Source organism: Falco cherrug, chromosome 4, assembly GCF_023634085.1.
Source record: "Falco cherrug isolate bFalChe1 chromosome 4, bFalChe1.pri, whole genome shotgun sequence".
Classification (NCBI taxonomy): domain Eukaryota; kingdom Metazoa; phylum Chordata; class Aves; order Falconiformes; family Falconidae; genus Falco; species Falco cherrug.
In genome coordinates this window covers 34367221-34390859 of record NC_073700.1, presented here as the reverse complement: position 1 = coordinate 34390859, position 23639 = coordinate 34367221, and the positions used below count along the sequence as shown (strand labels likewise).

At 49.8% G+C, this 23639-nt stretch overlaps 1 protein-coding gene across 1 annotated transcript in view; it reads right to left on the bottom strand.

Moving 5' to 3' along the window:
* SYT17 (synaptotagmin 17) overlaps positions 1 to 23307 on the bottom strand; it is a 39059-nt gene extending 15752 nt beyond the window's left edge. Inside the window, exons 1-7 of the mRNA XM_055710161.1 lie at positions 23174 to 23307; positions 20192 to 20209; positions 18664 to 18812; positions 13232 to 13380; positions 12177 to 12796; positions 1130 to 1250; positions 165 to 320 (exon numbers count right to left, since the gene is read on the bottom strand). Of these exons, the coding sequence (XP_055566136.1) occupies positions 165 to 320; positions 1130 to 1250; positions 12177 to 12796; positions 13232 to 13380; positions 18664 to 18812; positions 20192 to 20209; positions 23174 to 23188 (1228 nt within the window). The 5' untranslated portion in view covers positions 23189 to 23307. The remainder of the gene's footprint in view (positions 1 to 164; positions 321 to 1129; positions 1251 to 12176; positions 12797 to 13231; positions 13381 to 18663; positions 18813 to 20191; positions 20210 to 23173) is intronic.
* Positions 23308 to 23639: the final 332 nt, after the last annotated feature.

Genomic DNA, 23639 nt, shown 5'->3' with positions numbered 1-23639 from the left:
TAATTAAGCTTCCCTGGAGACTCAAGCCATTGTCACCCCTTGCAGGGTGGCCACGGGGGACACCGTCCCACACAGGCTCATCCGCACACCCACCCACAGCTGCCGCTTTGTTTACCTCAGCGGCAACCATGACTGTGCTTAGCTGGTACCACCACCACGTTTACCTGTGAACACCAGGCTGGCGTTCTCCAGCTCCTCCTGTGGCACCTTGAAGCTGAAGGACTCGTTGTAGAAGGGATCGATCGTCCCCCGCATGCAGGAGGTCTTCTTGGTTTTTGTTAATTTCAGGCCATGAACAAGCTGAATTTTCACAAAGGGATCTGTGAAAACCCACAAAACACAGGCCGTGCGTTACTGGCGCCATGAGCCAGCATCCCACCCCAGGAAGGCTGAGCGCCGCAGGGATGGAATGGGCTGGGAAACAGCACTGGGGAACCACTGTGCCTTGCACCACCGTGCTGCTCCCATCGATGCACAGCAGAGACAAAAGTCAGGCAGCTGGATTAAAAACACTCCTTGCCAAAACCACAGTTAACAACAGCCTTGATAGAGGTCAAGCGCACTGTTCTTTTTGGAAAATGCCAATATTCTGGCAGCAGCAGTGGCTGGGGCAGGGAACATGGGAACACCACGTGGAACACCTGAGGACATACACGTGAAGCAATTACCGGCCGGCACGCTCAGAAATGGCAGGGAGCAGCGCATGGATACTGGAAAAACCTTACCACAACCCACAGAGCAGCTAGATATCATAAATGGAACCACTGCAACGTTACCACTCAGGCAGCATCTGCAAAACACAGTGCAGCCACAAACGGGCTGCTTTACAGAACGCAACACGGGGGTAATTTAGAGCTTCTGGCTCCCCACCTCGCCCTGGTTCAGAGATTTTTATTTTAAATATGGCAAAGAAATTGACATCCTCAATTTTATCTCAGGGTAAGTGTTCCAAATACTTCCATTATTGTTGGCTATATATATAAAGTTAATATCCGGAGCCTTGTATTGATAGGAACTGAGCATCCAGATCCTCCTGGGGTCCCTCACAAACTGCAGCCTCACCATGGATCTGGTTTAAAAGCACATATAATCTGTGCACGACTAATGTGGGAAACGCACTGCCCTTTACCTGAACCTTGGCTCATGTCTGTCTGAAGAAGCTGTTTTGCTCTAATGATGTCCACGTTCAGCCTTCCCGCACTGGGTAGGTAGTTTAGCGACAACAGCAGCTCTCCCAGCTCCACTTCATTCTGCAGTAAAAAGGAACATGGAAATTCAGAACAGAGCTCAGAGGGGAAGGGAAGAGCAGGAAGAGAAATTAAATAAATCCCATTTGTCTAAGTGCCTGAAAAATAAATTTTAGTCACGCTCTAAACTGCAACCAAGAACCATCTGGTGGTACCTTCATGCTGAGCAGAAACAAGAAAGAATATTATCCCCAGTGAAGACCGTTCTTTAATCGCTGATCCTTCACCAGCTTTTCAGCAGTCATGCAAAGAGGACCTATAAGGAAGAATTAATATAAAGTCAATAGTTTCTACCTGCTCCATTTTGAATGGTTCCAGGTGGTTCTGATCTTACCACCTGCACATCCTTATTAAAGTACAAAACACGAACCCATGGGAGAAGGCATCCTCTTTCCTTCCTAGCCCCCAAGGACCACACCAGCCACGTGGAGAGTTCAGGCATGAGACGGTTAATGCACCCCTGGCTCATGAAGGCAATTCAGAGCAGACATCCCCTCTGCATCCAGCCTGTGGTACCCAGGGAGCCCATCACTGCTTCACCATGCCTTTGCTGCCCATCAGGCTGTACCACAGCCACAGCTTCACATCAATACAGCTGCTCAGCTGTTATTGCTTTTCCTTTTACTTAATGATGCTTAAAGCTAGTAATTAAAAAAAAAAGAGCTGGAGAACTGACATCACCGCCCCTCAGACACGACAGCTTCAAATAACCTCTCCCCCCTAGCATGACCTGGCTTCGAGATGCTGTTATCCTCAGATGCAAAATATGCACAATGGAATAACTCGCTGGAAACACATCAGACAGCCCGGGCAGGGCACCGATCCATCCGCCTCATCCCAGGTCCATGCAGGAGCACAGGGCTAGTTCTCCATCACAGCCAGCCACACAGTTCAAAACCCAGCCTAGATCAGATGGTCACAGCCCATTCCCAAATGAAAGAGCAGCTGCAGTGGTATGGCAATCATAAAAAAAGGCTTAAATATCTTTACTGATGCCTCAAATATTACAGAAATCAGAGGCTAAAGGTAGCCAATAAAGAAAAAAGCTCCGGGAGAGAATCACAGCATGCACCAACCCAAAGAGCCAAGTCCATCAGCCGGTGGGCCGGTGCACGAGGGACCCGTCCCTGGCAAAGCTCTCCACGGCACTGGGGGAACTGCGGCTGGGGCTGCCGGGAAACCCACCCAGCTCATGGCTACAGAGCTCAAATGGAAAAGCACCATCTCCACCCAGCACAGATGGAGCAGAGCGCTCAGCCCAAACCCGAGGAGGTCACAGGGGAAAAGCCCCGTCCCTCTGCCAGCAGCAGCCCAGAACTTCTCACCCGGCCGCCCAGCATCACAGGATGGCTCCTGCTGACAGCAGGCCACCCGGCTCCTCGCCGAAGGAGCCAAGCACTACAGGTGACACCAGGAAATGGCATTAAAAGTTTTCCCCCAGGCACTTTGTCCTCTCTCCTCTTCCAGTTGACTGCTCCCAGCGAAGGCAGTGGGTGCATGGCATACAAGAGCAGGTGGCAGGCTGAGCAAATCCTGCACCTCCCATCCTACATAATACAATTCAGTTTAATTCCATATCCTTTGTTTTGGCTTTCCACAGAAAATATGGCAATAGGCTGCCCGGTTTCACATTGAAGGTCTCTGCGTTTCAGGAGCTGGCAAAGCAACCCCTCTGTGTCTAACCCTGCACATTTAATGAGCAAAGGACAAGAGAAGCATCGTGCAGGGAGCAGGGTGAATGCTGCAAGTACAGGAGCATCATCCTGACTCAGCCGCCGGGTGAAAAGCATGAATCTACATCACAGACCCTAAGGCAAACCCACGTGCCTTCCTCGTGTGCTCCGCTGCTCCAGGAGCCAGCTCCAGAGCCAGCCTGCCAGCATCCACGCCAGGCTGGCCCACCTTCTGCCCCTCTCCCCCGTGAGAAAAAGTGTCTGATTTCTTACCCCAAACTCCTTTTGTCACAGCATCTCTTGGGTCACATTACATGGCAATATATGACTGCACAGCACACACACTCACGTTCACCATCATTTCTTCCATTGCTACAGTATTTTTGCTTCACCGAGAAGGCATCCCTCTTCTGTCAACCTCTGCCAACTCCCGTATCACAGCTCTGTTCAGTATATGGTATTTGAAGTTCCTTCCATCAGAAAGCCATTCCCCTGTACAAACCCGACCCACTATGCACACGATGCTCACGACTTCTGTGAGGTCAAGCCGTACCTACACACATCGCTGTGCCTGACGGTTGCACAACATAAGGATCTGAAACAGTCTCACACCCAAGGTGATTTAAACATCATCGAATTTAAACCACCATCTTTGGTTTGATTTTCCCCAAAACTGCTCCTCTTGAGTCTGTGGCTGGAACAGCCTGAAGACACAGTTATCATCAACAACAGTCAGTGACTTCAAAACCTCTTACCAGGACAGTATCACAGCGCCCACACTGCCACCCATAACAGGATTCACCCAAGGTACCCCTGGACTCCAGCTCATTTTTGTAACTTAATGACATTTTTAACGTATCCAGTCCTACTGCCACTTGCCCTCACTGCTGCGTCAGGTTCCATGCAGGCTTTAATTCCTAGAAATTCAGTACATTTGGACAGCACAAATTAGGAAACTAATTAGTGATGTTATTACCTGCTGGGAAAAGACAATCAAACAGCTCCAGCTGCGAATACCAAACTTCAGGCACAGCCAGGAGGCAGGACGGCACTGGGCAGGGATGTAGGAGTTTATAAGTCACCTCAAGCTTAAGAGTGCTGAAAACCCACATTAAGATTTGGGGTAATTACTTCTGGATCTGTCCATTGGTGGAACCTGCTGACCTTATCCAAGACCTACAGGAACAGAGTCAGGGAACCCTGGGTCAGGGAGGAGTGGTGAAGCTCGGCAGGGGGAGGTAGGTCTCCATCCTTCCAGCACATTTACGTTTATGCTCCATTTAAAAAAAATTGCCCCACGTTGCATGCTGCCAGTATCAGACCGGGTATGTAGCACCTGCTGAGGCACAAGCAGAAGAAACAGGCATCTACCCCCACCTGAACCCTTCCCAGCACCGTGTCCCATCATCCCTGCAAGGGTTACTGAAGGAGCCACAGTAACGGACCCATCTCACAGCTGCCCAACCTTCGAGCCTTCAACAGGTACAGGTAAAGCTAAATCCCTGATTTCCTGGGGGACCTAATCTAACAGGGATATGTGCACCTCTAGCGAAATCTGTTTGACTATCTCCACTTAAATTTGAGTAAGGTGAGATATAAAATGCTATATAATAAAGCGTGATCCACCCAAGTCAGAAGACAGACTACCACCAGCTTCATTGAGTTCCCAATCAGGCCTCATTTCCCAAATCCCACTGGCACCTTCTGCCCCTTAGTGCCTTTCGAGCGTGCCCAGATTGCTGTGAATTGCTCTGGGGAAAGGCACACACCACTCGGCACAGAGTGGCGTGTGGAGGGGTGCAGGAGGGGTGCGCTCAGAGCCAGCAGGATTGCAGCCGCCCCGCTGGAGGCAGAGCATCAGCAGTGCCTGCAGCAGTCACAGGAGGTGTTTTCAGATGGAAACCCAGGTCCCCGGATAGCTCACCTCACCGTACCAGTGACTCAGCCTCTCCAAGGCACTTAAGCAGCCAACTGCCTCTGATCTTCTAAATGCATTATTTCTAGCCTAGCCACAAGGATCTATGAAATACACTTCAAATCCTGCCACGTGCCCAAGGGGGCATCAAGCACTTGAGAAAACAAATCAGTGGCCAGCAGCCATCACGTGTTCCTGGCTGGCACGTTGGGCCAGCGCTGCCTCCACCACGCTCACTAGCTTTCTCCTGTTCTTTGGTCACCTGTCATCATTAGCAAGCAAGCAAGGAACTAATGGGCTGCTCCGAAACTCCGGAGGTACAAGGCACACCTCCCTAGGTTTCAGCTGGCTGTGCTTTGCCCGACCACGGCGTACCTTTGCTGATGTGACAGTCTGGCTAACAAGACACGCGGGTGGCACAGCTTGTGTCAGAGATGGCAATGGGAATGCAGACAGAGCGGCAGCTCAATGGACTCGCTGGCTCAGCAGGCAAAAGGGAGACAACTGGGGAGCACAGCGGGGTCCACTATGAGATGGAGAAACAGGACCTTTCTTGTTATGGGTCAGAGGAGAGACTCAGCTCAGGAGAGACAAGCAGCCACAGAGGTCTCAGGTGGCTTGTGGGGCCACAGGAGCTACCAGGGTGCTCCTCCATCCCACGGACCTACCAAGCTCACCCACACCTTGGAAACACTCTGTGTTGCCATAACCATCAACCCCCAGACCCACCGCCTTGTCTACAGTCCAGGTTTGTCAGCAACAGCATTAAGACACGTCCTGCTGGAACACAGAAGCACAGCTTTTGTTTTGTCACACACTGGAACGTCCCCAAACCCGAGGCTCGCATGGGGGCCAAGCCAAGCAGAGGGGTACAAGTACAAGAGGTGCCACCAGCACGTTGTTCACTGTAGGGAAAGGAAGAGGCTGAATTTTACTTCTCCCAGGTCTTTTCATCAGGAAACTAACAGGCTGTTGGTTTCACCTTCAATATTTTGTTCACAGAACGCAGTGTGCAGAGGTACCCCTCAGGCACCGCAGTGCAAAGGCATCATTTTAGTTGCCATTATTATGCTGATGATGCACTGATTTGTGCTGAGATCCCAGGTGACCCTGCAAAAGCAATTTCCTGTTTGATGAGGTGCTGGAGTGACACCAAGCCTGGGATGTCCGAGACTCTCCTGAAGCTCTGATTAACATTTCACTCGTGGCTGTTCCTCTCCACAACTGTATTACACAGCCAGTCATTTGGAGTTGCAGCCCTGGGCTCGCCTGTGATCCAGAACCTTCTGCAGTTACTGTTTGGGTTGAACCAGACACACGTGGTTTTTTTCTTTTTTGTCATCTCTGAAACACAAAGAGGCTACCTAAGGGAAAAGAAATTTTCAATTAATGCCACTTGCACATCTTTGTTGGATCAGGGCAGTTCTTTCCTCACAGCCCTCCAGACTGCAGGCTGTGCGTTGCTACAACACCAGCACATCTGCAGCTGAAACCCTCCCCAGTTCCCGATGGGAACCAGAGCACATTACATCAGCACAGACATCTATGCAACGCTCCTAATGAAGTTTCAGATTGATTTTCCTCTTCAAGGTTATCTGTGATGGTACCTCCAAGCACATTAGAAAACTGACGGTTTAGAACAGTTTGCTCTAACAGGCTTTCTACAGCATCCTGTGACATGCAGCAGTCATTTCAGGAAGGCTGGGCTATGAAGGACCAGAACCTGAAAAAAAATACATACCTACCAATGGCTAAGAACAGTGTTACCTACGTAATAGATGCCAACTAGATGTATGATGAAAAGAGTCACAAAATCCCTTCTAAAGTCTAACTGGCTTTGTATCAGTCTGGACAGCCATGACAAAGCCTCTCCCCTGTGCAAAAAAGCTTTGGGAAGAAGATTTCCTATGAAGAGGTCCTGCCCACGACCCCCACTAACCCCTCCTGTGGGCTCTTCCTCAGCAGAACACCCTCCACAGCACCCCAGTCCTCTGCGGAAAGGACAAGGGCTGAACAGCACAGAGGGGAAGAGATGAGGTGACAGAGATGACAGCTGGAAGCACAAGAGACAGATAAGGATAAAGAACAGAAAATGATCAAGAAGAAAAATGTCTCAGTGCTGAAGCTTTGAAGACTGGAAAAGGAAAAGGGGGAGAAAACTCACTGAAATGGACCTGGGGGAAAAATACAGACACAGAGCGAATGAAAGATGGTAGAATGTCGCAAGCCAAAATACAATAAACCACAGGTGAAGAGCTAAAAATGTTGTCATCATGACGGACCAGCATCCATCATGGCATCCCATCACAGTTCCCTCAACCCCACTGACCTGCGGAGTGGTGGCATCCCGCCTCCAGCCAGGCTTTGCCCAGGACATCCCACCCACCAGGCACAGGGAAACTGCCAGGTTGATTTTAACACCTTGCTAATGAGCGAGCATAGCTCCACGTAACCAATCCACATTCATCATCAGTGATTCTGCATCACTCCTTTAATGAAGCAACCACTAAGCTTTTGTAGAGCTAAAAAAAAAAAAATAATGGAAAAAGAAAAACCTCTGACAACATTCATGTTCATATTTAATTTCCCATGACTGTCACGAACGTGGACCCTCGTTCCCCACCGACACACACAGCCTTGAGCCCAGCGCTGTGCCAACCCTCCGAACCCAGCCTCTGTCTGTCCAGCGCTTTAAGCCCATGCAAGAGATGGGTGCTGGCGTTATCTTCACTACTACAGCGTGCTACCGACTGCAAGGCATCACCCACGCTCCTCAAGGACGGCTCCTTCTCAGGGCTGCAGCGGGTAAGCCAAGGAACAAGGATGCCGAGCCCAAACATGGTACAGGCACAACTGGAGGCTTCCAAGCAGCATGCCACAACCACCCGGCTGCACGGCAGAATTCAACGTAGCACCCAAGAGGAATGCTCCGAAATGAGTCGCTCCCCAAATTCTGGATTCCTGTCTCCCTCTTCCTTCCCAGCCAAGGCGTGGTAAGCAAAAGTTACGGAGAGCTGCTACAGCCAAGCCATCCCATTGGTAAAGCACATGCCATTTTGAACACAAAAAGCTCATACTAGTACACTCATAGTACGAAGTTTAAAAAGCAAGTCCAACACATAGTCCCTCCACTATAAAAACAGCTTAATTTGAGAGGAGAAGGAATTTTTATGCTATTTTCCCACCACGACCAGGCAATTATTTTTTTTCTTTTGTGGAATGATCTCCAAGCTCTCATTACTGCTGGTCTAAAACATTTATTCCTGCCCACTCAAATCTGCCAAAAGAGAAATGAATCATATGTCAATAAAACTTGGGGTCCTGAACATGTGTTTCAAAATTAATCTTAACAGCAAAATGTGCGAATCCGAGCCCAGCTACAGCAAGGCCTGCCAACTTCATTCATGGTAATTAAGCAAAGCCACACTTGTTTAAGGGATATTTAAGGAGTGCAGAGTGTTCCTATGGGGACCGGACTCAAGAACTACTCCAGGAGCAGCTACCGCGCTTCAGAAACACGTTAATTACTCTGCAAGAAAAAGCCTCCCAGAACTACCAAGACTAAAAAATTTGGTAATACCTGCACTGACATTTTCTACGAGGAGTAAGTCCTGCTTAGTTGCTGGCTCTGATGATGCATTGGCCAGCAGCTCCCCTGTGCCGCCGCTTTGGACTCAGTCCCTCTAAGCGCTCGATGCATGATCCAAATGAAAAAAGCACTTGGGTACAGGTACAGACTTTTGCCTGAAGCTTAGCACCAAGGGGGTTATTGCACTGATCCCCCAGGGCTGTCAGGACAGCACACTGCTCCCCCATATCCAGGTTCTCTGACAAGCCATTCCCAACATAAGGAGGGCTGCGAAGCTGCACTGCCCACCCGGTTACACCCAGGGTAAGTTCTCAGGTGGTTAGTTAACAAGCAACACCCTGAGGCAGTAATGAAGATATTCTGCTGTTAATGACAGTGGGCTTCCCCCCACAACGGGGCTGTACATCCCACCCACAGGCCTGAGGAGCTCATCCTGGTCCAGCTTGCAATGCCATCAGCAAAGCTGTGGCTGCAGAAGCTGGACCATGCCTCAGCCAGGGAACCCCCCGCTCAGCCCGGCTGACACAGCACACACCAAGATTGCTGGCATCCCCCATCTCCTTCAGCAGGGCTCACCCGTGCTGACACAGCCCTGCACCGCAGCAGCACCGCAGCTCTGGGCTGGATGGGGCTCAGCCTGACGGTGGGACGAGGACTCAGCACCCGCCTTCACTTGCACGCTCTGTGGCAATGGCTCCCAGGTGGGGACAGCGGGTGCAAAACCCATGTTCACTTTAGGCCACTCTCTTTGCTCCATCCACAAACCCTGACCCACCCCACTCCCACCAGCATGACAAGAAAACCTTCTCCACAGCTCCTGCCAGCTGGATTCGCTTCCCTCGTTCCTCCCTGTCTATAAATGCCAATAAAAAAAAAAATCATGTATTTTGTGTCTTTCATCTCTACATATCACATCCTCGACTGTCTATTTTTCTCTCCCTCCTCTTGCTGGTTTTCCAAGCACCTGCTTCAGCGTTTTCTGCAGCAGGATCTTTATGGGGTGGGGGGGGACACGCTGCTGCCAGCTGCTGCTCCGTGTCAGAGCCCCAGGGCAGCCAACCCAGCCTGGCAAATCTTCATCAACTAATGACGAGAACTGCACCACGGTGGCTTTGTGTTGCTCTCTAGAATCCGAGGACACCTTCTGCAAAAGAAAATGCTATTGCACGTAGATTTTTTTGTCCCCATCTACTCACAACATGAAGTACACTTCAGCAGACTTGAATCCAATCCAACAAGAAACTAATGAAGGCTGTCTGTCCCTCAGCTAATCAAGCAAAAATGTGAGAAGTATAAAAAAAATTGTCAACATGTCAAACCTATCGTTTCACAGGCAGAATCTTCCAACTAGCAATCAAAAAAACCCCACAAATTCCTCGCACAAGCATAGCTGTTATTGAAAGTCATGAAAATGCATTTTTTTAAAGTAGTAAGCTTTATTGTTTTACTTCTTCCAGGATTTATTTTAACCCTTTGATCAATGAATTTAACTTTAATCACCACGAAGATAAAATGTACCTCATTCAATGAACTTTAAAAATCTTATCACTGAGAAAACATGGGAAGATGATACCAAACATCCTCCCTGGATGTCCTAGCACAAGTACTGTTGTTCCCTTTGCGGTTGCAGTCTGCCAGCTAAGATAAAAAGAACAAGGAAGTATGAAAAGACCAGAACAAGCACTTCACTGATTGAGGTGCGAAGGACTTTTTGCTTAAATTGAGTCTTTCCAGATGACAGCAAGCAGATAAATGCAAGAGGCATGTGAGGTTAGGCCTGCCCATTCAAATGGAGTTCTCTCTCTCTCTCCTTCCTTTTACAAACCTCAGAAATGCCAATTTCTGCACAAATAATTTTGCTTGAACCCTGGTGAAGCAGACAGCACTGCTGAAAACAGCAGCAGCTTTCAATGAAACTTGGAGAGGGAGGGAGGGAGGGCTGGCTCCGAGCTTGGCACATGAAGGCAGAGATGATCTTGTCTAATCAAGGTCTGTATTAGCTGTGGAATGAATCCATGTCACTAATAAAGAGATACATAATACAGAGAAGTATTTGTCATGCAAAAGCATTGGGGGGGAGGGGAAAGCAAGGCTGTATGGTGTGAATCATGGGAGGATAATGGGATGTAAAAAGGAGAGCTCTGTCCTCAGATACACTGTGCAGAGCCCATGATGAACTGCTAATATATATTAAAAAAATAATAATTAAAAAAAATTGTTGCACGCATTCGTAAATAAACATTTGGGGAAAAGGCTCAGGCAGCAAGGGGAGCCCAGGAATATCTGTCTTTGTTCATTTTCCTTACGGACCGCTTCGTAACGCAGCTGTCCCCTCACTCCCCACTGCCACTCTGCCCAGCAAAGCAGATCCCACTGATGTGAGGACAATGTCCTACATAAATACATGCTCAGGGACCCCATGATCTTGACTTGTGCACAACATTCAAAACCTTCCTTTTTACCTGAGCATTGCTCAGGCTAATCCCGTACCACTCCTATTAGTGTAAATGTTGTCGGCTCTCCTGCAGTTACCAGGGGTCTTGGTCTTCATTCCTCTTAGATGCTGCAGAAGGTCTGAGCAAGAGGTAAAAGCACTCTCAGCCCCTCTGCAGTTCACATATTAACGCTGCTTGGTGGATTTTACTTCGAGAAGTGTCTGATCACAAGTTTCCACTCCAAATGAGACTCTTGGACTCACACCATAAATCAGCATTGAGGTCAGTGATTTACCTCCGGCTATACCACCCTTCTGTGCACACATAAAAAGCAAAGAAAACATGAACCACCCAAGTTCACACAGGGGTTTGATGCAGCAAAGGCTCTAAAACTTAGAAACTGCAATCCCAGAGCAGGGAAGGAACCAGGAGAGGCAATCGAGTTATACCAGCCTTGAGTGGTACTCCTGGCATTAGCACAAACATTTGATGTGCTGCTCACACTACACTCTTAGCTCAGCTTTTTACGGGGTCCTGTGCCTCTAGCTATGTGGGCAACACTGCTGGTAGCAAATCCAGCAGCTAACCACGGTTCCTGGTTGCAAAACTCAGACCTTTCCACTGAACAGCTCTTTTCCTGGCTAGCAAAGAGGTGGCGCTGACCAGGGCTCTTTCCTGAGAACAGAGGTGGAAGTACACAGACCCTCTGCATCTTCTCTGCCCATCCCATCAGATGGCCAAACCCAGCCCAAAAGGCATGCTCCAACTTGCCTGCATGCAGCGTGCCACCTACATCAGACAAAACCTATGGCAAGTTTATTTCCTTCAGGTTCATGATGAAAATAAAATTTACCACGACCTCGCAATTCTTTTGCTCACAAGTCTGTGCAAATTTTGCCTTCTACGTGCTTTACTGAATCAAAACATTACTGAACTGGCGCCTGTGGTTCCCCTCATGTTCTCAAAGCCCTGCGACGTTAACAGCCACAGGGGTGACCCAGATGAGATGGTGTCACTGCAGTGTCAAGAAAGATCTTCCAAAAGGTGCAGGCTTCCCAGCATCCCTTAGTTGTTTTCATTAAGGTGACAGAGCATCTTTTGCCATGCCACCTCCTTTGAACACGAACCACAGCTCCTCTACCTCACGGCGTTAGTTACAAGACCAGTTATAGGCTCGCATTATTTCAACTCAGCAGATGCTGTACAAACACGACGACAGCAACTAATTAGAAACTGCTTGACTTGCCAACAAGCAAAGGAACCACACAAAAACACCAACGAGAAACATTCTGGCAATAATCTGATAAATTCTGTTACCTGAGAACTAGGCACAAGGGCTTTCCACCAGTGTCCGCCTTTCACAAGGTCTACATCGCTCAAGGGCATTGACACTTTGCCAATAACACAATGGCGTGAGAATTTGTCAAAATCCACTACGGTTAAAAGCAGAGTTCTTCTCTGGGCTTCTAAAAAGGGGATTTCAAATGTGTACCTCTCTTCAAACACCGGGTTCTGCGTTTTGCGTTTCACTCCGGTCTGCTTGGAGTTCTTCTGGTCAGGAAGAAGGCAGATCTTCACGTAGGGGTTGGAGTGAGCCATATCTTGCCTCGAACCGTCGTAAGAAATTGGAGGAGGCAGATCTTTAGCCTCGATGACTCGTACTATTAGATAATTATGCAGCAGATCATACTGTGTGCTAAAATGCAGCATGCCCAGCTGATACTTTGATAAGATCTCCTCATCGGTCAAGGAGTCCATATCATCACTATTGGAGTCAAGAGAGTACAGTCTTGGTTCAAATTTTCTAAAATAGTCATCAGGGGTATAGGTTTTCCGCAGGATAGTTGGCTGAACTATTTCTTTCTTAGCTCCTATTATTCCAAACTCTATAGGTTTAATGTCAATTAATGGAGAACTTGGCCTCCTCGACTCTAAACCTAAACGAGAGAAACACACAAATATGATGGTTAGAAACCCAAGGGAAGCCACTCCAGGCTCAAGCCAACTCGCGCTTCTTTGGGTGCAGCCACTCTGTGCCTGTGCGATGCTCAGCCCCGCAGGCTCCCCCGTGGGACTTCTCACCATTACATCGCCAACAATTAACAGCACCGCCAGTCCTGCTGAAGTGCAAGCTCGGCTATGCTTCCCCCCCTCCCATCCCCGGCTGTTTTCATGTGCAACCACCACACACATGCTTCAGCAAGAAAAAAAGGGCTGGCCCCCTCCACCACGCTCCTGCAGAACAGGGTGAGATTTTAATCAATGTACCTTCGACTTGACTTGATTCCCTGTCTAAAAGATGAAAGAGCAAGAACTACGGTTTGATTTTCTTCCCCACAAGAATTCCATTAATGGTGGAAGGATGACCTTACTTGAAATCCGCCTCGTGAGGCTGTAAGTGGACCGTGATGCATCCGAAGATGACCGCCTTCTGTCAGGGGAAACATCCTGAAGAGTGGGAGGCAGCTCACTGATTGTATTATCAGAGTCTCCATCTTTGTCCTCATTTTGGCTGCTTATCCTGTTATAACGAGAGACCTTTGGGTGATTCAACCCGGGAAAAGGAGCATACACAGAACAGAAACGCATTCTGGTATTCTGGGTCTAATCCTGGGTGCACATCCCTGGATGCTGCAGGGTATCTCCTGATCTATCTGGCAAGCAAAAGGCTGAGCAGCTGACTTCAGACCTGTGTGAAAACCAGATTCTTTATCTTTCTGCCTGTCTTTCAAACAGTTATATCAGTATTAGAGCACGACACAGGCCACACAGGCACATGTGACTCAGATCTTAAACAGAAGTATTGTATTTGTCTTTAAGAAAAAAAGAAAGAAAAAAAACAAAACCCCACAAACCACAAAACCCAAACAGGAGCTTATTGCTGCAAGTTCACCCTTTGGAAGCACAGACTTTTCTGGGAATTAACCAGCATGGGAAACCAGTGTGCTCAGACATCTCAAACCTGTCACACACCTCCTTCAGTAAAATACTGCTTGGCAGGGACACCTCTAAGGTTACAAAACTTGATCTTCTATATACAGTACACTACGGGCTATTTATTGACATGCTTTTTGGAATAACTGGCTGCTTTTTATCTGCTTCTATAAAACAGAGATGATTCTCACCAGACAGCAATTTTCCTGCCCAGGGGGCTCGGCGGGAGCAGGAAAATTGGCAGGATCTAAGCAACAAGGCAAGTTTCAGTGAGAGCTGCAGCACCTCTGAGAAAACTCAACAGAAGACCCGCATCATGAAGAAGTCCACGTGTAATTCCCATTTCAGTTTGTGTGTGTGTGTATATATGTATCTATGTTCTTTTCATATAAAACAATGCTCTGGTTAAGCACCTCAGCAGCTCACAGAAGCAGCCAGGACCTCCCAGCCTCGCCTGAACGAAGAGCGAGAGCAGGCAGCAACAACCCCGGGAGGGGAAGTCTCCGATTGCGTGTGCAGAGGGGAGCGGCTGCCGATGGGAGTGAAATCACACAACGGTGTCTGACGTGTGATCATGCAAAATAAGCCTTTTGGGTAATCCATGAGACAGAGTACTCTGGAAAGCATCAGTGTGAAATGAGCAAGGCAAAGGGGGAAACTGTGTGAGTTTTGCTCCTGATTCACCCTTTCTGTGTGCATGGCTCGGCTGGGTATAAACAAAATTATGTTGAATCATTTTGCTTTAGTAACCAATGACTGGAGGAGAGCAATAAATACATCTGCAAAAAGCAGTAAACTCACAGAAAAGGCCCCCCAGATACAAAACAGATTTACACTGGAAATTCTTATCCAAACCCACAAAGCGCACAGCAGGATCCGTGCAAATCTCACCAATTCAGAGGAACACAACTCATCCACATTAAAAAAAAAAAAAAAGCCTATTAATAATCAAAACCAAACCCTATGCTAAAAGGGGCACACAGTATTTGCACAACTCTGCAGCCCATTAAAGGTAGTCCAAGTCATGCAGTTTGACAATTAATCAGTACGTGGAACACAAACAGCTTTTTCATGGCTAAACGTGGGTCTGTACAACCATAGGTAGCGTTTGGATGTACTCGTGTTGGAGAAGCAAATGCACAGCACAAGGAGAAGGCAGGGTGAAAAGGGAATCAGGAAGAGAGGCATTAAGGATGTTCTACAAAGGGTAAATGTAATAGTGAGTTAATAACATACAGATGACCTTTAGTAAGGAAATTGCTACTGAGCCACAATAATTTTTCCTCAAATAAACTTTGGCTCTGGTTAAAGCAGCTCTGTTTCTGTTTAATCTGAACCTCTGGGAAGAGAAGTCGTGTCCTGATTTCAATTCAGTCTCACGGACCGTGCACCATTTGTCTTTGTGGTTTGTGCAGAATATTCCATAACAGGCAGCTCCAACACAGACTCTCATTCCCAGCCCATTTCGGCAAAGACCAGGATGCAAATGCTCTTCGTGAAATAACAAGTATCATGCATTCAGGTCAATACAATTAGACTCAGTCCAACAAGAATTCTTTTTTCCTAAGTTGCCACTGTAAAACATTCAGAAAGTGAGAAAAATCACGTCTCCCGAGAGGAAGGGTTTAAACTTGCAGCTTTAACATCCCCTCCTGAATTTCCAGGAAAATGAGTTTTTCCAAAGGGAAAAACTATGGGCAAAAAATAATAGGAGGATTATTAAGCACGGGCATTCAGATGTTTGCTAGCAGGCTCAGGATGACCACAAAGCAGTTTTCCCCTGGGGACTGGGCAGCAAGGTAAGGAATGAGCAAACAGCATTCTGGATTACACCAGTGTTCTGGGCCCACGCAGAAGTGTCAAGGTGGAAAGATCTCAGCTGAAAACCTAGACCTATTTTTAAAACACTTCTAGGCTGCGAGCAGGGAATACAATAAATTGATTTGTTTCTAAATTCAATACATGCATCTAAACGCAGAATATGGTGGCATCGTATCCATCTTCCATTTTAGGGGTTTCCACTGAATCCAAAAGCCCCCTTTTCACAAATAAAAGAAAAAAAAACCAAGGATGAGGGGTCAATTGGCATACACTGATCTCTGAGCACTTAAAAACATTCCCATTAAACACCTTATTCTGAGACCAATTCCAGACTCTTAAGCTCCTCACACATCTAACCGCAGACATCATTTCCTACCTCCAAAAACACACACAGAGATTTAAGAGTATCGGATCAACAGTGAAAACAGAAATCTATGGCTTCTGAATTCTGAGCCAGCAGGGTCTGAATGGGATTGTTTCCACCCTAAACCTACCCGCAGGAAGAGTTTGGCCCTCCCATTGATCAGCAAACAACATGCACTGTTTCTGTCTGCTGCCTTTTGCTCTCCTTCCCTCTTTGTCTTCCAGACTCTTGCTCCTCTACAGGCTCATTCTCTCTCCCTCTCCTCTCAATCACATCCCCTCAGCCCCCTGCCCTCTCTCGGTCTCCTCTGCTCTCTTTGCCCTCCCCACTTGACTTGTGCCTGGATTCCCTCACCACTTTCCAGCAAAGTCACCCTGGAAGCTTAAAGCATCACCATCTTCCCTGGCACCACCCTGGGTCCACCTCAGCTCAAGCAGAGGAGCCCACAGCCTTTTCAAGCAAGCAAAGCCTGATCTCCAGCTTCCACATCAACATGTGTTAACAGGCATCCTCAGAGACCACAGGATTTGCAACATTGCCAGAGGAGATGGTGACATCAGTGACCCTAAGGCATGGCAGCATCCACACCTCCTTGCAAAGCAAAGCCACTTCTCTCGTGTGTCCTCTTCTTTGGTTCCTGCTGCCCCTCTCAGGCACTACCCCTGGGATCTCACCTTCTCTCAGCACTAGGGCAGAACAGGGAGACCCTAACTGCATCAAACTGCCTGAGCCTGGAAGGGAAGATGGATACATGACCTAGGCCAGGGTCTCGAGGACCCTACCCAGGGCTGCTAGCATGAGTAGGTGCAGCATAAAGTGCAACGTTGTTGAGGAACTGGGCTTTTATATTTTCAGAGCAAACTGTCTTCTGCTGATGGCCATTGTAACAAGTTAATTGTAAAGGCTTTCAGATGGAGCAGCACTGGGGGAAGACAATACAGGCTGGAGAAAGCATTTTATGAGTCCAAAGGTCTCCATGTTCTCTGCCTATGGCAAAGTCCACCTCATCCGCAAAGTCACCATACACCCAAGTTTTGAGATCGAAAGATGAACGGAGCTTCAAAGCTTACAACGACCCTTTAGCCAGACAGAGGGATCCAGCAGTCAAAGACTACGCCATGGGACAGTCACCCCAGCCCTAACACATACCATGTCCCTTCCGCTCCTCAGAGCACCAGAGAAGCTCTGAAGCATCCCCTCACAGCCAGCCTAGCAACTTGTTCCCAAGCATGCGCTTGCTCCTGCAGCAATCTTTCCACATCCAATACTGCAGCCTCATCATGGTGTTCTCCTGTGCACAATGCTTTCCTATTTAGCATTGATTTTGTTTCCATTTCCCATTAGTTGCAGGTGAATCCATTTCTGGACATACATCAGACTCTTAAATATGCTGCTCCAGATTTAAAAACCACTCTAACACATCTTGAACATCTTTGGTTTTATTACTTCAGTATTAATTACCATCCTATTCTACCTGGGTTCCAGTGAGTATATAAACGAGACTGATTTAAACATGAGGCAATTTATTTAATGCTGCACCAAGACATGGACCTTCTAGACTTGACACAGAACAACAGTAGGTACTCACAGGAGTAGTTAAAATTAAGTGTCTCAGTGTCTAGGTACCAACTTCTGAGCATCGTATGATGCACTAAAGAGGCATCTCCTGTGCCAGGGCTTCTGGACACTCTGAAGCCATGTCGATCAAACAAGCTGCTCTCATAGAAGACAGTCCAGACCAGCCACTAAAAGACAGGAAACCTCTGCTCCCTTCTCGGTCTCACTAAAGCCTCCACGGGGTCGCCCCTGTGCTGCAGGTTCCCAAAGGAGAGGGAATAAAACAGGGAAGACTTCACTGACTTGCTCTGTAACGGATCTGCAAACACACTAATCAAAGTTCCAGATAAAACCTGGTGCTGTTGCTCTTTAATGATTCAAGAGGAAATCCTGAAGAGTACCAAGATGAGGCAGAAGATCAAGTCTTGCTAAATGAAACTTTAAATTAATTTCCCCTTTAAAGCACATATGAGGTCCGCCTCTCATCTGCCTATATGATAACCAAGACATGGACCTTCCAGACCTGACACAGAACAACAGTAGGTACTCACAGGAGTAGTTAAAATTAAGTGTCTCAGTGCCTAGGTCCAACTTCTGAGCATCATATGATGCACTAAAGAGGCATCTCTTGTGCCTCTAAATGAAACTTTAAATTAATTTCCCCTTTAGAGCACATATGAGGTACACCTTTCATCTGCCTATATGATAACCACCTTCACACCAGGATAAGAAAATATTTCAAAACAAACTCATCAGCATTTCAGCAAAGCTGAAGTGCTCCAAAGTGCTGGGCCATTTGAGGAGGAAACAGGACTGAAGATGAAAAGCATCTTCATAAAAGGGTGCACAGCTGAGCCAGTTACCAGCTTGCTATGCTATCTTACAAAATAACTTCTTACCCATCAGACAAACATTTTACAAAGACTCACCTTACTATCTGAGCTAACAGGGCTGCCCTTATTCACCTTGCCTTTGAGTAGCCTATGTTCCCACCCTCAGCAGGAGGTTCCGCCTTTCCAAGCCAGATCCTCTGAATGTCCTATTACCATTTCGTATCAATACCCTCATTACAGCTGAGCAGCCCTACTCCTCAGTTAAAGCTAGTTAAAGTTATGCATCTAAACTTACAGCCAGGCTGGAGTTTGAGCAGGAAAAGGTCCAAGGATTTCAACTTCATCTTCATTTGTTTGACAACAGCTACAGTCGAAACACTTCTGACAACAATTTCTACAAGTCCACCGGCACAGCAAGAGATCCGAGATCCTAGCGAGCAGACCCTGAAGCCATTGGAAACCAAAGTACAAGATTACAACCCATCAATAGCTATTGAGAAATAACATTCAGCTGTATTTACGTTTGTGTTTCTGCAACAGAACATTAAGAACTATATTTATTCCATCTATATCAACAGACAAGTGCTATGCAGTTATCAGCCCAACTTCACTGATGCCATAAGAAGGCAGGAAAATAAGCATTCACCGCAGGTATTTCCCCCCTAGTAGCGATGTATTATTATGTAGGTTGGCAAGAGGGTGATTTACAAAACACTACAGTGTAGCAATATGCTAGAGTGGAAACTTGCTTACTCTTTCATGTACATCCACAAACTAATAGGTGGGCAAATGTACAATAAAAGGAATTAAAAACAGAAGGCAAGAAAGCTCCAGTTTAATGCGGCAAGGGTCTGTTTAATTAACACAGCAACATGAACACATTTTGTCCCTGCAGAGGTATCAGTATGTAATATTTGTATGATCCATACACACAGAGATTACAGCCCAACAAACTTGCCACTATAATGAATTAGCAACAGCACGCTATCCACATGCCTCCTCTCTGCTGTGATCATTAATTTAACAAAGAACCTTCAATTATTTTGTTTTTTAAGAAGTTACTTGACCCAGAAAAATATTTCTTAGGTTTCCATGGTGGCTGTGGCAGCATCACCTGTAACGGCGCTCCTCTGCTGTTACAGCCACGGGGAGTGAGCACCCCACGGAGGCTGCTGCCCCACGCCTTTGCCACCCCCAGTGCCTTCCCTCCACTTCACAGCTCTGCTTGCTTCGAGCAAGTTCAAGAGCGAGCAGAAAGCCAGACCTTAGCCCCTTTCCCACTCACACCAGCTCCAACTTCTGCGGTGCGTAAGTGGCTCGCCAAGCAGCACAAGGGCACCGCTAACAAAGGGCATCACCCCCGAGTCACGGGGGGGAGACCCCAGCTGTCAGAGCACAGCATGGGCACATCCAGGGTCGAATGCTTTGCGATTATATGTGAACTTGAAACGTTCCTAAGAAGCTGAAGATATGAAGAATGTGAGATCATCTCCATAGATATCCCCCCAAAATACTCAAGACATTTGCAGTATTCACGAGTGTGCAGATACCAGGGCACTGTCACACCACGCAAAGGGGTTCCCTTGGAGGAACGCAGATCTGCAGAGAAGATTCCACAGGAACATTTCTTTTGCTCCAGTAAAACACAAGAATTTTTTCCATAAACAAAATCCGAACATCACACACACAAAAAAAATTATCAGCCCCAAATGGGGTGCATTACTTATATCTAGGACATCAGTAAAGAGTGAGAAAATACGAGACAATCCCCTCAGGATGGAGAGAGGAGACAGAGCGGAGAGTGAATCATCAGATTAACTCACCTCATTTATTGGTTCCAACTGTCCTTTTAGACATCCAGCATGAAGCAAAGGGGAACAAAATGAAAAAGACAAAAACAGGTTAGCAATGCTCAAATAACTTTAAATTTTCTGCCAGGACATGCCCCGGCCTGGGATGAGCTTGAATTTCTGGCAAGACAGTACCTTGTAGATGTTAGAGGAAGGAGAGGTCTCCTGACCGGGCATCAGCTTCTGCTGTCTCTAGTCCTTCCCCACCAAGCTCCCTCTGCTCCTCCTTCCCCAGGATCAAAACTCCCAAGCCCATCCCAGAGCACAAAAACCCTGCTCACTGCCCCTTGCTCACAGGGTATCACACAACCGCTTTACTTCCTTGCCTTTGATAACCTGTCTCTAACTGCAGCAACTACTTGCTGCTGACAGCAAACTGTATCCAAATCTTCCAGTTAGATGCCAGAGTAGGAAAAAAAAGGCTTTCCTCCAGATCCAGCCCATATAAACGTAGTTTCAATGCCAACTCATTAAAGGCAAGATTTCTAGGGAGGGGTACAGACACAGAATACCCTCCATCATGTACCCGTCACTTGAGCTAGCTGAGCACCTTCAGCTTCATCCTCAGATGTGACTTGGAGCATACAGAAAGTGTAAGTTAAGCACTCATAGCTCCAGCTCGAAAATCTGCGCTGCAGCCACTTCTCCAAAGTCACAGAGAAAATCTACAGCAAAGGAAGAAATCACTGCAAGCTGGTGTTTTATTCACAAAGTCACCCCTGGGACATTATACTTGACCCATTTCATTTATAACTGGAGACTCAGCAGCATTCCAGAAGCCTGGTGAAACGTCTTTCCTATCGCTTTCCCTTGATAACATCTAAGAGTTTCCCAACTGTCCTGGCTTTCTGTAGGGGGAATCCCTTAAAAAAACCAAACCAATACAAACCCACAAAACAAGAAAAACACACAAACACCCACCACCACTGCCTTCTCTACCCTTCCACATGTAGAAATGGAGCTCTATGCTTTATGGACATTTTTCATAAAGAAGCTGGGATGCAGAGGTTGCCTTCAGTTCCAAGAACTCTCCCATGGACCATGTTTCAGAACTAACCTCCCTTCGAAACTTCTCAGAAACCAGCGCCTGGTGACAAGGCCACCACTGGTCAGAAGCACAAAGTAAGAGACTGGAAATGATGTGACAAGACAGCAACGACCTGACACCCATGGACCATTCAAGAAAACTCTGAATGGTTTCAAGGGCTTTACAGTTCCTTACAAACGCAATGTTGCAGCTGCAGCACGGCAGCCAAAGCGACAGCAGTTCAGCAGAGCTGCCACAAGAATGTTTGAGGTGACAAACAAAGCAGCTGGACCCGTGCCACACGACGGAACGCTGCAGCACGTGCCGTAGGCTTGTGTCCAACAGCCCTCATGGCCCCCACGGGCCACCTGAAACTGCATCTGTATGCCACCACCCCCCCAGGACGCACAGCGCTCCCAACAGGCACCCCAGCCGAGGCCGTGGGCACCCACAAGTCTACGCCGGGACACGGGAGGGCAGAAATAAGAACTAAATATTATAGTACAGAAGAGGTAAACAAGTCACCGGCACCATATAGGATGTAAACGCAGGGGCCCGTGAAGGGAAGGCAAACACGACCAGCTGCGTCCATGGGCAGGGTCCGGGCTGGGAAAGGCAGAGGCTTAGAGAAGGATGTCCCAGGGACTGGGGGATCCCGGGGGGCAAAGCTGCCATGCCATGTTCAGCACCTCCAAGAGAGGGGCTCAGCACCGCCAGGAGAGGGGCTCAGCCCCCAGGGTCGGGCAGGCAGCATCGTGCCCTGCCATGTGTCCCAAGCTGGCCAAGCAGCCCAGCTGGGAGCCCCCAGGGAGCCCTCAGGAAGGGCCACCCCGGTGCTCCCAGGTGCATTCCCCTTCGCTGGGGCTGGGCGCGAGGCAGGGCTGCACCTTCACACCTTGCTGGGGGGCCAGTCCCCTACGTGTGACTGGGCCTGGGGGGGGGGTCACCCACTCCACAAGTTAGCGCAGCCCCTGAGCACAGCTGGGTCAGCAGTGCAGCCACAACCACCCACCACGGCGGTGTCCCCAGGGATGCTGCAGCAGGGTGGGGTCCCCACTGGTGCCAGACCGTGTTGTGCCCCCCCAGGGAAGGCTCATGAGCCCCACCACAGCACAGGGACAGCATGGCCCCCCATCACCCCAACGCAATTATCACCACAGCGTGGGGGTAACGGGTGGGGGTGGGTGTGTGTGTGTGTGCGTGCTACCTTCGTGTCCCCCGGGTTCCCCCGCCTCGCACAGGGGGGTCCCGAGAGCGGCGCTGCCGCGGGGGGGGAAGGGGGCTGGGGGGCACGGCGGGGGGGGGGGGGGGGGGGCACGGCGGAGGGGGGCACGGCGGCAGCCTGCGGAGCCAGGGGCGGGCAGCGGGGAGCTGCAGGGCCGCCGGGGGAACAGCTCGGGGGTCGAACGGGCCCAACGTTTAACTCGGCCTCACACCGCCGGGGGCTGGGGGGCCCGGCCACTCACCACGCCGAAGACTGGGGCTCGCCGCAGCCCGGACCGCCCGTGCCCCCCACCCCGCCGGGCATCCCCCCGGCGCATCCCGGGCTGCCCGCGGGGTCCAGCGCCCCCCTCCCGCCAGAAGTCCCTGTGCGGGCTCGGGCCGGGCTCGCACGCGCCCGGGTACCCCGCTTCCCCCGTCAGAGGGGACAGGGGGCGCAGGGGTCCTCCCCGTCCCCCGCGGGGCCCCGCTCCGGCCCCGCCGCCCGGCGAACAGCAGGCTGCGAGCCCCGCTTCTGCCCCCCTCGCCGGGGGCCGCCCCGGGAACTCCTCCCCAGAAGTTACCCCGAAGTTGCGCACCCGCGCCGGGCAAGGAACACGGGGGGGCCCCGCCGCGGCACCGGTACCCGTGGGAACACACGCCCCGGCCCCCCCGCCCAGGGACGCGGCTCGCCCCGGGGACCCGCAGCGCCGCCGCTCCGCACCCACCTGGATGTACGCCATCCTGCGCGGGGCGCCGCCCGCCGCGCCGCTCCGCCGCGCCGCAGTACGCCCCGCGGTGCGGCACCGCCCCGGGCCGGGCGGGGGGCGCGGCTGCAGCGCCCCGCGGGCGAGGAGCGGCCCCGCAGGCCCCGCGGAGCCCCGCCGCTTCCCCCCCCCCCCCCCCCCCCCGGGGCGGCAAAGCGAGCGCGGGGCTGGCGGAGGCTGCGGGCGGGCGGGCGCTCCTGGCCGGCCCTGCCCGCGGAGCCTCCGCGGGGCTGCAACAGGTCCGTTGCAGCGCGGGCGAACACTGACCTCCAGAGGGCCCGGCGCGGAAATTCAGGGCTGGAAACCCCTGCTGGCCCCGGGGGACACCGCTGGGGGGGGGCGGCCCCGCGGAGCCGCCGGCAGCGCGCAAGGGGCCGCGGCAGCCGGGACACGTAGGCGCGGAGCGGCAGCAGCCGGCAGAGCGCGG